Source organism: Ipomoea nil, unplaced genomic scaffold (genome assembly GCF_001879475.1).
Source record: "Ipomoea nil cultivar Tokyo-kokei standard unplaced genomic scaffold, Asagao_1.1 scaffold2704, whole genome shotgun sequence".
Lineage (NCBI taxonomy): Eukaryota > Viridiplantae > Streptophyta > Magnoliopsida > Solanales > Convolvulaceae > Ipomoea > Ipomoea nil.
In genome coordinates this window covers 990343-1006329 of record NW_017619132.1, presented here as the reverse complement: position 1 = coordinate 1006329, position 15987 = coordinate 990343, and the positions used below count along the sequence as shown (strand labels likewise).

The 15987-nt window shown below is 35.7% G+C and overlaps 2 protein-coding genes across 7 annotated transcripts; both read left to right on the top strand.

Annotated features, from left to right (window-relative positions):
* Positions 1-2784: 2784 nt before the first annotated feature.
* On the top strand, positions 2785-15700 carry LOC109156026 (cycloartenol-C-24-methyltransferase 1-like). Of its 6 annotated transcripts, XR_002049958.1 has the most exons (15): positions 12019-12166; positions 12315-12418; positions 12633-12699; positions 12980-13053; positions 13198-13282; positions 13387-13442; positions 13567-13621; positions 13751-13798; positions 13878-13961; positions 14233-14349; positions 14445-14528; positions 14626-14751; positions 14832-14929; positions 15302-15547; positions 15583-15700. XR_002049958.1 is itself a non-coding variant. In XM_019303802.1 (14 exons), exons 2-14 carry the CDS (start codon positions 12336-12338, stop codon positions 15363-15365), a joined length of 1041 nt encoding a protein of 346 aa, XP_019159347.1. In that variant the 5' UTR covers positions 2785-2932; positions 12315-12335; the 3' UTR covers positions 15366-15673. The 6 variants fall into 6 exon arrangements, 5 of the variants coding, with proteins under 5 accessions (XP_019159347.1, XP_019159348.1, XP_019159346.1 ...); XM_019303802.1 differs by lacking the exon at positions 12019-12166 and adding an exon at positions 2785-2932 and having other exon boundaries at positions 15302-15673; XM_019303803.1 differs by lacking the exon at positions 12019-12166 and adding an exon at positions 2791-2928 and having other exon boundaries at positions 15302-15673.
* On the top strand, positions 2984-10382 carry LOC109156027 (cycloartenol-C-24-methyltransferase 1-like). The gene is made up of 13 exons (XM_019303806.1): positions 2984-3092; positions 3202-3268; positions 3375-3448; positions 7452-7536; positions 7673-7728; positions 8640-8694; positions 8800-8847; positions 8932-9015; positions 9413-9529; positions 9633-9716; positions 9802-9912; positions 10030-10127; positions 10319-10382. The coding sequence occupies exons 1-13, from the start codon at positions 3010-3012 to the stop codon at positions 10380-10382; spliced, it is 1026 nt and encodes a 341-aa protein (XP_019159351.1). The 5' UTR covers positions 2984-3009.
* Positions 15701-15987: the final 287 nt, after the last annotated feature.

Below are 15987 nucleotides of genomic sequence, written 5' to 3'. Positions count from 1 at the left end.
CTTGGATCGAAACGATAAGGTACAAAATTTATACTCATAAGGTACAAAATTTCATAATACAAGACACATATATATATATATTATATATTTACTTATTTTTTAAATTTAATTTATGTATATAATGTGTGTTCATAAGCACAAAATTTCATAACATAAAACACTATTACTAATTTGTTTCAGATACAGAATTCATACTCTTAAGGTACAAAATTTTATAACACAAGACAAAAACTCACAATATAAAACACATACACATGTATCATAATTCATATTGCAGTGTAAACCTAAGTCCAAGTCCATGGTATATGGATGGAGAGATATAGAGTAACCAATATTTAGTGTGAGCAACCAAAAGCAATAAAAAATCATTTTTTTTTTCAAAAGCCATTATTCATTACTACCATCAATAATGTATGTTGATGAGCAATAACCTGCATTTATTTTTATTGTTAAGTATATGTGTATACACTCATCCTTGAAGGGCCATTTTTTCTACAAAAATAAAAAATATTATTATTGTAAATAAAATTATATTACATAACAGTATCTCTCACATTAAAAAAGTGTGAGAGCATTTTAGGGATACAGATAATTTAAAACTCAATTTAGAATATAAATGAAACTTTATTCAACCGCAACATGATATGTCATGTGGTTTAGAAAGACACTTCAATAAAATAACACGAGGTACAATTCAGTGGCACTATGCTTTGGAGTGCTAATTCAAATAATTGCACTACAATATGTGGGGGTTGTGATGCATTAAAAGAGTTAGGTAATTGGTATATATACACTCTTTAAGTTATCATCACAATAATTTATATTTATTCAGATATGGCAAGTGTTAGATGGTTGTTGTAGAGTCTTCGAGTTATCATCACAATAGTTTATACTCTCTCCGTTTTATTTGATAAAAATAGTTATGTAGTAAATTATTTCTATACAATCATTAGTGAATTCTATCAGTGAATGATGAAACGTATGTAGTCTCAATTGTAAGTGTTCGATTCTTGTTATGATTCAATCAGTATAAAAAATCGCTTCAACCAATATGAATATATTGAACATTAATCGACTCTTTAATATGCTAAGCACCTTGTACTCAGATGACATGTAGTGACTCTTCCATATTGGAGGTCATGAGATCGAGCCTCAATGTAATAGAGTCAATAACTTTCTTTCTTATTTCGCGTTTTCTAGTGTTATCATTAGAAATCACTTTTTAATTCCAAAAAAAAAAAATAAAAAAAAATAAAAAATCCCTGCGCGTGTGAGACCCAACACAGCGCCCATCCGGACGCATTAGTGACAGTTTTCAACCTTTTATTTTTGTTTTCAGTTTTGTTTTGTATTTTTTTTTCTCTTTCCTAATCATATATGCAAAAACTTCTCAACAACTACAACTATTGAGGATGCTCTTAAGAGAAAAATAGCATTAGCTTTTGTGAAAAGTGTAAAATATGCCCTTGTACTTTATACGATAAACCAATTAGGTTCATAAACATTTAAAAGTTACAATTAAACTTATTAACTCGCAATTTTTGTGCATCCAAACCCCAAAATAAGTTAATTCTCGATAGATACATCACACATGTAAGAGTATCTTATTTAATTTAACTTTTTTTTTTGTGGCGTACTATGAAGACCTTGTGCGAAAATTTGACCCATAGAGTGTTAACAAGAATTATGACATTCAATTACAATAATCATACTCTTAATTACCCTTTTGTGGTGGAAAATAACATTAATCATACTCTTAATTACCCTTTTGTGGTGGAAAATAACATTATTCTATTTATTAGAGGTTGTTTGGATGGTTAATGGGTCAATGCTGCGCTACTCTTCAAGAAAATCCCAAAGTGAAAGATAGGATGTTGACAATTATCCAATAAGGCAGTAAATAACATTATTCTATTTATTAGAGGTTGTTTGGATGGTTAGTGGATGCAATGAATGCTATTCTTCAAGAAAATCCGATCCTAAAGTGAAAGGTGTTGACAAATTACAATTAAGCAAGAAGGGAAGAAAACAACATTGTTCTATTTATTAGTGGTTGTTTAATAATGGACGAATGGTTCTTCAAGAAAATCCAAAGACAATAATGCAAGAAGGGCACACCACATTTAGTGAATTAGTTGGAGGTCTAATATATCATTTCTTATATAAGATTGGTTGGCAATTAAAGACAATACAATATGTATTCAAAAAAGGCAATACAATATTTGTTGGGCTCCAAACACTTAGTAAATCACTAAACCCTGCTAATAACCACACATGGACTCATTTCTTATACAAGATTGGTTGGCAATTAAAGAACAATACGATATTTTTTGGGTTCCAAAAACTTAGTAAACCACTAAACCATGCTAATGACACAAAAATCACTAATTGACTTATCCTATCAAGGTGAGTGTCTTATTTGACTTTTTTTTTGAGGCGTACTAAGAAGACCTTATACGACAAGTTTGACCCACATGGTGTTACCAAGAATTATGACATTCAGTTACAATAATCATATCCTTTTGTGGTGGAAAATGACATTATTCTATTTATTAGAGGTTGTTTGGATGTTTAATTTTAAGTACAGAATTTCATAACATAATATACAAAAATGCATAATACAATGTACAGAAACATGCTTTAAAAAAAAACCCTATAACACAAACTGAAAAATAAACGGTCCGACCACAATCCAAACAGGGCAAGGACACTGGGGCAGTGTGGCCGTACGAGAGCTGCGCACGCACTTGTCACGTGGCAACTCTCCATAAATTCCCTTCGCCATCTCTTCCCTCCACTTATTCTCTGAGCTCTCTGCCGCCTTCTTTGTATTTCTTCTCTCCGTTCACTTTTGTCTCTCACACTCTTAGTCTGATCTCTTCTCTCTCGTGCTCTCAAAGGGTATCTCTAGATCCTCTCTCCCTTTCAGTATGTAAACGGCATTGTGCTTTTTTTTTTTTTTCTGGAAAAATTGCGATTTTTTTTTTTTTTTGGTGAAGTTTAGGAGAGATGTCGAAAACTGGAGTCTTTGATCTCGCGTCTGGGCTTGGCGGTAAGATCGACAAGGCCGAGGTTCTGTCTTCTGTTGACAAGTATTTCCCTTTCATTCTCTCATCTGTTTCCATCTTTCTCGTAGTTATATATACCTGTGTTCTTCAGTGTTGATGGTTGGTTTTGATTTGGTTGAACGAATTGAATCAGGTATGAGAAGTACCATGGTTACTATGGAGGCGAAGAGGAGGAGAGAAAGAGTAACTACACTGACATGGTGAGACAATAATTGGTTCCAAGATTCTGTTTTTCCTGTTACGTGATGACCATTAAGGATCATATATATATAGACTACTGTATGATGTTTTTTTCCTCTTCTTCAGGTCAATAAATACTATGATCTTGTCACTAGTTTCTATGAATATGGCTGGGGAGAATGTTTCCACTTTGCACCAAGGTGGGTGGGTATCATATATATATATATAGGGAAAGGTTCAGGTGCGATTGATGCTTTCGGGTGCGCGGTTGGACGCACCTTAAGCATTAACCTGGTGCACATAAAGTACACAAATCACCACGCACCATAAGCCCACAAACAAAGCAGCTCGAACACAAATCACTCTATAAAAACCAGACACCTTAAGCACAGAACAAAGAACAAAACTCACGCACTTAAAATTTTAAAATGTCTTACATTAAGCACAAACACACACACATTAAGTACAAAACACACGCACCTTAAACACAAATCTCACGCACCTTAAACACAAAACTCACACACTTTAAGTTTTACCAACTACTCACACTGCTGGAAATCTCGCGTTTTCCGTCCAACGAATATTGGACGGAAAACGTGATATATTGGTCGGAAACGAGGTTTCCGTCCAACATACCGACCAAATTGAACGTTCGGAAAAACGCTTGTGGGAAATTCCGTCCAATTCTACATTTTGGTCGGAAATTCCGTCCAACATATAAAAATGGACGGAAATTCCGGACAATAACCCACCATTTTTAAAATGTGGGAATTTCCGTCCAACTACATATGTTGGTCGGAAATTCCATCCAACTACGTGCGTTGGTCGGAATTCGTTGGACTGAAAACTTTCAATATATTTTGTTATTTTCCTTCCAACTGTTGGTAGGAAAATTCTAAATCATATGGAATGTTTTTATTATTTTTATATTACCCTAATTTTATTTATACCTATTCTTAATAAATTAGATGTCATCAAAGTAACAAACTAATGAACACACTAAATTTCAAATTGAAAATATATTTAAACATAAAAAATATTTACAACAAAAATAGTCATGTTCATAGTACTTCCAACAATAGACTATTAATACCATACACAAAAAAAAAATGAAAATATATACTACTTAAGTATGCTCGATGCACCATAATAAGCCTTCAAATCCGGTACTTCTTCTATGGCTTTGACCAATGCAGCATCCACAACCTTCTACTTCAATGACTTTGTTCAAGTGTATATGATGGGTATACCTACAAATGTAACTAATTTAAGATGATGGCTTTGATCAAATAAACATTTTTCTCATGCATTTCTAAAGTGATTTTTAGCAAAAATGACCTTACTTTCTTGATGGTATAGATGAATGTAAGTTCTACAAAACTTTCTACACTTCACAAGTGTTTCTAGTTAATCACATGTGTTGAGTGTATTAAGACAAATGGAATATCACATAGTCAAATGCACATATATTGAGTGTATTAAGCCAAATAATAAACATCAGAAGTGAGTTTTTAAGTTTAAAATATAATGATGAACAATTATTAGTTATACAATAAATCATTTGCCAAGTGTGTACATCAGTAAATATTCATCCTAATTTTAAAAATAGAACTCAAATTCATACCGTGTTCTCGCCAAGAGGAGCTCTAAGAGTTGCTAATGATCAAAAGTCAAACAGTCATCCATAGCTTTCTCAATCCTAGCTCTTGCTGTCTCAATGAATCTCAGTGCCTGAGCAAGAAACACGACTGTCAAATGATAATCCATAAAGTAAGTTGGAGTGGATTGTTCACAATCCATAATCATAGGCTTGGCCAAAACAAAAATTGATAACAAGAAAAATTGATCATCATTGGATCGCCAATGAAAGTAAAGTTCAAAGAAGCAAACATTGTTCCCATGCCTGTTTGCAGTGTAATTGCAGAATGCCGTAATGTTGAGTATGATTTGCAAGCAACGAAACATCGGAAGCTCTTTTGGATCTTTATAGCAGCTGCTTCACGAAACATACATTTTGCAAACCAACATTGCTGATAATTGATAAGAAAAGTTTAGACATAAATCAGGATTTCTATAGCGGCTAGATGAAACAGGTAACAAAGCATTAAAAATATGAATTCAAAAAGCTAGTAAATTTTGTCAAGACACACTAGTGCACAATATTCTAATGCAACTAAACATGTATACGGGAACAGCCTAATCACTGCCTTGTAAGATAAAGCTCATGCAAAATGGAGGAGAGTGGTAGTTTACAAGACATGCTTCGAACAGAACTTTATACTCTATACTTTCCTTTTTTAAACTGCTAAGTTTAACACACTTAAAAGTATCCATAATGCTATCTCAAAATTTCAATTTTTGAATTGAAGTAAAAGAAAATAAAAATCTGTGAATTTGAATGATTAAAAGAAGTAACACACTGCATCCTGGGACTTCTCAAATCTAAATATGTTGAGAAGAAAGAAAGTTAATTGTTCTCACCTACCAACAACACCACATGGTTCTGATATCCCAATCAATCACTAACTAAAAAATTATAATCTTCCTACATTTTATATATACATACTGCACCACCTAGCAGTCTAGGTTACCTACAAGGAGTGTGATATCTTGAATATATGCAGCAAAAACAAAATGCACAATTGCTGCTTTAGTTACTATTTTGTTCACACACACAGTTCTACTATGTTTTATGTTTATTTATGCATAAAACATAAAACACTGCTTTAGTTATAATAATTCAGACTACTCAAGTTCAATTGGCTAGAATTGAAGTTGAAATTGACATCCAACATAGATTAGATAATAATTCAGACTACTCAAATTGACAAAGGCATACAATAAGATACCTCTCCTAATCAAAACTACCATCGGACAATCCACATTGCACCAGACGTTGCGTGGAGGAATCGGCTAGAGACTAATATCTGAAATCTGAAAGAAATTAAAAAATTTGAAACAAATTAAATATAAAATAAATAAATAGACTTACAGGTCGCGGAGAGGAATCGGCAGCTCCGGGGCCGTGGCGGTGGCGAGTGAGGGAGCTCCGACGGAGGAAGGATGGCGGCGGAAATGGAGAGGAAATGACGGTCGGCTGTGGTCTCAGGCGTCTTCGTAAATGGAGTGAATGGCGAGGGGGCGGTGTCGTCGGAATGGTCTCAGGCGCTGTCGGCTGTCGTCGTGAGCGGAGGAAGGGCAGCGAAAATGGAGAAGGCAGGGCGAAAAGGCGTCGTCAGAAATGGAGTGAATGGCGAAGGCAGGCGGAGACAATGGAAGAAGCCCTAATTTTGCTGGAGACAACAGAGACGATGGAAGCGGGAATTTTTGCTAAGTTCTCTTTTGCCAAATTTTTCTTTTTCCCATCCAAAGTTATATTCCCGCTCTCTATTTAGTGTCCACTACTCCAGTATTCCTTTATTTTTAGCTAAAATATTTAAATTTCCGTCCAACATTGTTGTTGGACGGAAATTAAAATACCTATTTTCAATTTCTACCTATCGGTCAATTCAGATTTACCAACCAACATCACAGGTTGGACGGAAATTCAGTCCAACACTCGCCCGTTGGACGAAAATTCAGTCCAACACTCGCCCGTTGGATGGAAAGTCTGACTAACTTTTTATCCATCCATCTTTAGCCATAGAAAATTGAAATTTTTATTAAAACACCGACCAACTTACGGTTGGACGGAAATGTTGGACGGAAACAGCGAGATTTCCAGCAGTGTCACATTAAACACAAACATCACGCACATTAAGAACAAATTAAACCCCACGCACTTTATGAACATATCTCACGCACCTTAAAACAAATCTCACGCACTTTAAATTTTAACAACTACTCACATTAAACACAAACTCACGCACGTTGAGCACAAAACTCACGTATCTTATATACAAAAGTCACGCACTTTAATAACAAAATCACTCACCTTAATTTTGACCTATATGCAAAATTACCAAATTGCCACCGCGTTTGTTCGTTTGTTTTTTTTTTTTAATAAATTTTGATAATCTTGAAAGTTAGTTTAAGTAGAATCAATGGCTCTGTTTTAACAGCACAACCACACCTCGAGCTGTCCACTGCACCTGAACCTATTTTATATTATATATATATATATATATATATATATATGAATTTCGTAAACTTCCAATATGTGGGGATTCACTAATACGTTGCTTTGTGCTCTTTTTCCTTCAGATGGAAAGGAGAATCCCTTCAAGAGAGTTTGAAGCGCCACGAACACTTCATTGCATTACATTTAAACTTGAAACCTGGACAGACGGTAGTACTAATATTATTATCTCTGTCCTATTTTATGTGTCTATCTTATTCGGTTAACGAGGCTTGACTGAATCCAATTTAAATATTAATTTGGCTAACATAGTGACACTGTCAATATCATTATTCTATAACTATAGGTCTTGGACGTAGGATGTGGGATTGGTGGGCCATTAAGAGAAATTGCACGTTTCAGGTGATTGCTGAATTCATCTTGTTTTGCACATTTATTATTACTTTTTTTTTTTTTGTTCTTTGTTTTGGATGTGGTTCTTTATTGAGAATTTTCAGGTAGGGCTGTTAACGAACCGAACATAAACGAACGGAGGTTGTTCGTGTTCGTTTGTTAAGAATTTTAGAGTGTTTGTGTTCGTTCGTTAAGGTTTTTGAAAATCCTGTTCGTGTTCGTTTGTTAAGCGTTCATTAGTGTTCGTTAACGTTCGCGAACACGTTCACGAACGTGTTCGTTTACGTTAACGAACATGTTTGTTAATGTTCGCGAACATAACGTTAACAAACACGTTTACAAATATGTTCGTTAACAAGCACGTTCACGAACATGTTGGTTTACGTTCATGAACAAGTTCGTGAACCTTTAATAACCAAACATCTGCACATGTTCATGATCACAATTCGTTCGTGAACAACAAATAATATAAAATCTACGTTCAAGAAATATTCAACGTTCATGATCACAATATAATCTATGTATATATATGTTTGTGAACATGTTCATGAACATTATTAAACGAACACTAAACGAGCTTGTTCACGAACATTATTAAACGAACACAAACGAGCTTGTTCATGGACATTATTAAACGAACACAAACGAGCCTGTTCACGAACATTATTAAACGAACACAAACGAGCTTGTTCACGATCTCTTAGCAAACGAGCATACAACTGTTCAAGCTCTGTTCATTTATTAACCGAGCTCTATAATTTGTTTGTTAATGGTTCGTTTACCTTAACAAACGAACATAAACGAACGCTTACCGAACACGAACACGAGTAGTTTGCCGAAAGCTCTATTCGCTAACCCCCTATTTTCAGGAATGATCTGGCTGGCTTCTATACTCTCATGTTTATGTTGTTACCTTGCAGTCGTACAAAGATCACGGGCCTCAACAACAACGAATATCAAATAACTAGAGGAAAGGTAATAATTATATATATAGTACATATTTTGGTCTAATCTACTTAGCTTGTAGAGTTGTAGTGGCGGGACCCAAAACTGATTTCTGGCTTGTGTGGTACTCTATAGGAGTTGAACCGTGCAGCAGGATTAGAGCAAAGTTGTGGGTTTGTGAAGGTTAGTAATGCAATTAATCATATCGGTTAATGACTTCCAAAGTGGTTGGTTGATTGGTTCTTGAATTGGTGACAATTAATGCAGGCAGACTTCATGAAAATGCCATTCCCAGACAATAGCTTTGATGCTGTATATGCGATCGAAGCTACTTGCCATGCACCCGATATAGTATGTCACTCTACTATCCTCTTTTAACATATATATATATATATCTTCTACTATAATAAAGCAGAATCCAATTTTTGGCCCCCTTTTAACACACACACACACACACACACACACACACACACACATATATATATATTATATAATTAAGTTCTCATGCGGTTGTGCGGTGATAGGTGTGTGAGTCTTGTGCTTAAGGTGCGTGAGTCTTGTGCTTAAGGTCCATGAGTCTTGTGCTTAAGGTGCGTGAGTTGTGTACTTAATGTGAGTAGTTGTTGAAACTTATTGTGGGTGAATTTTATGTTTAAAGTGCGTGAGTTTGTGTTTAATGTAAGTAGTTGTTGAAACTTAAGGTGCGTGAATTTCCTTCTTAATGTGCGTTGCATTACATTATACTAAGGTTGCATGCTACAAGGAGATATATAGAGTACTCAAACCTGGTCAGTGTTTTGCTACTGATGAATGGTGCATGACTGATTCCTATAATCCCGACAGCTCAGAGCACAAGAAAATCAAGGTATTTATGCATCACGAGATCAGTAATATGTTGCTATAGATTTGCATTATATTCGGGTTATGGATTTCTAGTTACACATACACAACTTTTTAATGATCACCAGTCAGAAATCGAGCTTGGTAGTGGCCTCACTGAAATAAGGCTGACTACACAATGCCTTGAAGCTGCCAAGAAAGCGGGATTTGAAGTGAGTGCTAAATTTTTATTCTGCTATATATCTCGTTTCAGAGTTGTTATAACCGGGATTGGGATGTATCTATCTATCTATGTAGGTTGTTTGGGAGAAGGATCTTGCAGAGGATTCACCTATCCCTTGGTATTCGTCGTTCGATACAAGTAGCTTCCGTCTAACAGCGGTTAGGCGTCTTGTGACCCGAAATTTGGTAATATATATATATATATAATAAAAACCATTAGGAAACTGCATCATAAAAGATTTGCATTTGCGCTAAAATGAAATAAATTATTCACTACTTTTAAACGCTCTTTAATTTATCTAGGTCAAGGCACTCGAATTCGTGGGAATTGCTCCCAAAGGAAGCCAAAGGGTTCACGATTTCTTAGAGAAAGCAGCAGACGGACTTGTTGCCGGTGGAAAGTAAGCAATCTTCAACTTTGTTCTGTTTATAATTTACGCAAATCTGCATTATATTGCTCGTAAGAAAAACCCCAAAAGGCCATTGCTAGTTGAAAGTTTTGGTCACGCAAGAGAATGAAAACCGATAAATTAAACAAACTTAGCTTCCATTTTTTAAGTGTAAACTTCAATTTACGAGTGATTGCATGCAGGAAAGGCATCTCCACGCCAATGTACGTCTTGGTGGTACGCAAGCCCATCTCAGCCAGTGAGTAGTTGCGGAAAATCTACAAGAACCCATATCTAGATATTCCTACCTGGCTTAAGTTGTTTGTCTGTTTATCGTTATTGCTTTCCCTTACAAATGTATGTATCTATATATATGTGTGTTGTTGTATATTGTTTCAATATATATATATATATATATATATATATATATATATATATATATATATATTTTGTTGTAATATGTAGAAATAAAAAATAAATGAAATTATATTATTGTGCATCAACCACTCACATCAATTAGCTAGTACATTGAAGGTGATTTGAAACTCTTTCCCTTCCCTATATATAGTGAAAATATTAGTTTACCATGTTAAATAATACACCATGCATGGTCACAGATATTAAAAATAAAAATTATCATGAATTACACAATGTCACTAGCACATCACAAATAAAAACAATCAAATATTAATTTTGAATGTCAAAATTATATAATAGATTCTACAATGTGGACTCTCAAATTATACTTCATTCATTATACTCTTTGGAGTGGGAAGTATGGATAGAATAATTTTATCGTGCATGTGAGTCTAAGTAAATTTGTCTACATTAAAAGTTTGAGAATAGAGAGTCAAAATTATGAGTAAATTTTAAAATAAATAAATATATAGTATAGTATTTTCATTGTACAATTATCACATGTTATTGTCAATCAATCTCTCATATCAATTGGTACATTGAAACTTTTATATTCAAAACGATATTTTACCGTATGATTATGTAAAGTATGATTTTGTACAACAAAGTCACAATTTCGGTTATTACCAACACTCTCTTAGAGTCTTAGTTGAACACATCACATATTCATAGTGGTCTTTAACTATCTTGTGGATTAAAGATGAAAATTAAACATAAATGATTAAATCTGACCATAATTTCAATTAAACTTGAATGATTGAATCGAGTTAATGTCATATGGTTCCTCTGAGCATAGTGGTTTTTTTTTTTTACATTTAATCCTAAGTTTTTAAATTGACCAACCATGGTCTTTTGACTTTTAAATTTTTACAATTCGTTGTCCATGTTAACTGATTCTTCAACATTCAAAATTTAACTAGCAATGATCCTCCCAAAAAAATCATGAGTGGTTAACTTGGACCACAGATGGTAATAATTTGAAAGTCCAAAGACCACGGATGGTCCATTTAAAATTTTAGAATTAAACGTGACAAAATCATTATATTCGGATGGCTCCTAACGGTATTAACTCGATTGGATCTGATTATGATGTCAAACTCTAATTAGGTCCTGAGGATAATATTTTTCTTGATATATTGAATATTTATATTATTACGCAATGTACGAATGATCGACTAATATTACAAAAATGATTGAATCAAACTAACCACCAATACCAAACCAAACAAATACGGCAATTACTTTAAAATTCTAAAAATATACACCATGGCATCATGGACCAGATCGACGGAGATGATTGGTTGGGCCACCACACGTGGACACGTAGGATGGGACCCACAACAGACCGTATCCGACGGCGACCAGCGGCTCAAGCCCCGAACACAGTCCAAACTGTGCAAAGACACTCGGGCAGTGGGGCCGTACGAGAGCTGGCGCACGTACTTGTCACGTGGCAACTCTCCCTATATTCCCTTCGCCACTCTCCCCTCCACTTATTCTCTGAGCTCTCTGCCGCCTTCTTTGTATGTTTAGTTGTTTTTCCCTTCATTTTAGTCTCTCACACTCTTAGTCTGATCTCTTCTCTCTCTCGTATTCTCAAAGGGTTTCTCTAGATCCTCTCTGCCTTTCAGTATGTAAGCGGCATTGTGCTATTTTTCTGGAAAAATTGCGACTTTTTTTTGTTGCTTTGCAGAATCTGATCTGATTTTCTGCATCGTTCGTGTGCCGATCTTTTAATTTTTGTGTGAATTTTGATGTTTTTCTTGCATTGTTAAATCTCAGAAGCTGCTGGGTTTAGGAGAGATGTCGAAAGCTGGAGTCTTTGATCTCGCATCTGGGGTTGGCGGTAAGATCGACAAGGCCGAGGTTCAGTCTTCTGTTGACAAGTATTTCCCCTTCATTCTCTCATCATCTGTTTCCATCTTTCTCGTGGTTATATATACCAGTATGGCAGTAAACATTTGTGGATTTTGTGTTGCCATACAATTGCATGCTGTCAGACAGACATTTATTGTTGTTACTGTTTATGATTGTCGGGAATGTGTTCTTCAGTGTTGATGATTGGTTTTGATTTGTGATTGGTTTGGTTGAATCAATCAGGTATGAGAAGTACCATGGTTACTATGGAGGCGAAGAGGAGGAGAGAAAGAGTAATTACAGTGATATGGTGAGACAATTGGTTCCAAGATTCTGTTGATTCTGCTGTGTTTAGACTTTAGAGTGATGTTAGATCGTAAATTCTTCGAAAAAGATTAAAACTTTATAGCCCTGATTGGGATTAGATTCATACCAGCTTTGAACCTCTCCTCAGAAGTGTATTTCATGCTTTTGGAAGTTCACTTAAGTTAGTGAATTTAGATTGAATTTGATATTAATGGGAATTTGATATTAATGGGAATTGGAATGTTAATTTGACATATGTATATGATGTTTTTTCTGTTCTTCAGGTCAATAAATACTATGATCTTGTCACTAGTTTCTATGAATATGGCTGGGGAGAATGTTTCCACTTTGCACCAAGGTGGGTATCGTTTTCTATCATATGTTTTCTCTTACTGTCTCGTCAATGATAATATTGATCCGTATCTTTTTGTATATATGAATTTCGTAAACTTCTAGTATGTGTGATTCACTAAATACGTTGCTTTGTGCTCTTTTCCTTCAGATGGAAAGGAGAATCCCTTCAAGAGAGTATTAAGCGCCACGAACACTTCCTTGCATTACATTTAAACTTGAAACCTGGACAGACGGTAGTACTGATATTATCAATTAGAAAGTGCAATACGTTTTTATTTTTTCTAAGTATTAATTTCTCTAACATAGTGACACTGTCAATATTATTCTATAACTATAGGTCTTGGACGTAGGGTGTGGGATTGGTGGGCCATTAAGAGAAATCGCACGTTTCAGGTGAATGAGGATTGCTGAATTCATATTTTTTTTGGTCTTTGTTTTCGATGTGGTTCTTTAACGAGGATTTTCAGGGATGATTTGGCTTCTAGAGTCTCATTTTTATGTTGTTGTTACCTTGCAGTCTTACAAAGGTCACGGGCCTCAACAACAACGAATATCAGATAGCTAGAGGAAAGGTAATTATATAGTACATATTTTCGCCTAATCTTGTAGTATCTGACTTGTAGAGTTGTAGTGGCGGGACCCAAAACTGATTTCTTGTCTCGATGTTTCATTCATTGCCCACTGACGCTGGTACTCTATAGGTGTTGAACCGTGCAGTGGGATTAGAGCAAAGTTGTGGCTTTGTGAAGGTTAGTAACGTAATTAATCGTATCGGTTAATCTGTTAATGACTTCCAAAGTGGTTGATTGGTTCTCGGTGACAATGCAGGCAGACTTCATGAAAATGCCGTTCCCCGACAATAACTTTGATGCTATATATGCGATTGAAGCTACTTGCCACGCACCCGATTCGGTATGTGACTCTACTATCCTCTTTCAACATAATTTCCACCCATTCCTGAATTTCGTGTTTACTTGGGATTAGTGTTTAAACCAATCTGGTCAGCACTTTGCCCTTAATTGGGCCGGCCCGGTGCGAACAGGGATTAGTTTGAGTATGGTACATGCTTACAGTTAGGGCCTGCTCAGGACACCTTTTGGTCTGACAAAATAAAAAATAAAAAATATAGTGTACTAGTCTTGTTACGGTGCTCTAATTTTAACTTGCCTTACATTATACTAAGGTTGGATGCTACAAGGAGGTATATAGAGTACTCAAGCCCGGTCAGTGTTTTGCTGCTTATGAATGGTGCATGACTGATTCCTACAATCCCGACAGCTTAGAGCACAAGAAAATCAAGGTATTTATGTATCACGAGATCAGTAATATGTTGCTATAGATTTGTATTCGGGTTATGGATTTCTAGTTACACACAACTTTTTAATGATTTACCAGTCAGAAATCGAGCTTGGTAATGGCCTCCCTGAAATAAGGCTGACTACGCAATGCCTTGAAGCTGCCAAGAAAGCGGGATTTGAAGTGAGTGCTAAAATTTTTATTCTATAAATTCTGCTATCTAGTTTCGGAGTTGTTATAACCGGGATCTATCTATCTATCTATCTATGATTCTATGTAGGTTGTTTGGGAGAAGGATCTTGCAGAGGATTCGCCTATCCCTTGGTATTTGCCGTTGGATACAAGTCACTTCTCACTCAGTAGCTTCCGTCTAACAGCTGTTGGGCGTCTCGTGACCCGAAATTTGGTAATACGATAAGATCCATCAGAAAAGATTTGCATTTGCGCCAAAATGAAATTATTGACTTTTTAACGCTCTTTGTCTAGGTCAAGGCACTCGAATACGTGGGAATTGCTCCCAAAGGAAGCCAAAGGGTTCAAGATTTCTTAGAGAAAGCAGCCGAAGGACTTGTTGCCGGTGGAAAGTAAGCAATCTTCAACTTTGTTCCGTTATAAATTACCCAAACCTGCATTGCTCGAAAGAAAACCCCAAAAGGCCATTTATAGTTGAAAAGTTTTGGTCACACAGGAGAATGAAAACGATAAACAAACTGCCATTTTGTTTTTTTGTTTTTTTTTTTTTCTGGTCAGACCATTAGGTGTCCTGGGTAGACCTTAACTGTAGGAGACACCTTTAAACCCGTACCATACTCAGACTAATCTCCATTCGCACTGGCCCGGCCCAATTAAGGGGCAAAGTGCTGGCCGGATTGGTTTTTCCATATGAACTTCCATTTCGTTAACTCTAAACTTCACGAGTGATGTCATACAATTTTGCATATCTCGGTGGATTGCAGGAAAGGGATCTTCACGCCAATGTACTTCTTCGTGGTACGCAAGCCCATCTCGGCCAGTGAGTAATGTGGAAGCAAGGCGGGCATAGTTGCGGGAAATCTACAAGAACCCATATCTGGATTCCTAGCTGGCTTAAGTTGCTTGTCTGTTTTGATTGTGGTTCAACTCCAGTTTTTAACAAGTGATATTTACTTCCTGCTTTATCTCTGTTGCGGCCCTGGGAACATTATGATGTGGTCTTCAGTGTACTACCTAGAATTAGTTCTTCCGCCGTTGATTGTGGCTAAGATTGTGAACATTGTGTTGTCTAAAGATTAGATTTTTAATGTGGTACAGCCCAGAAATCAGCATTATTCGCTGTCATGCTTTTTTTTTCTAAGAATGTTTTCATATTGGCAAAAACTTGTGTGAGAGACGGGTCGGTCAAAATTAAATGTAATACTTATACTGGAAGGCAATCAGTTAGTCACTTTACGTCGGATAAGGCGACTAACTGGTCGGCTTCTTTGGTAGACAGCGACTGGCGATGGTTTGATTGTCGTCGGATTATCGCCAGAGATTGATAAAATTGATGTCGGAACTCTAATGACCTGTAATAGCAGGTCATTTATTGATTTTTGGACTTCATTGTTTCCGGTTTTTTTGACTTTATTGTCTCAATATAGCATGTTAAAGAGTGTAATTGTAC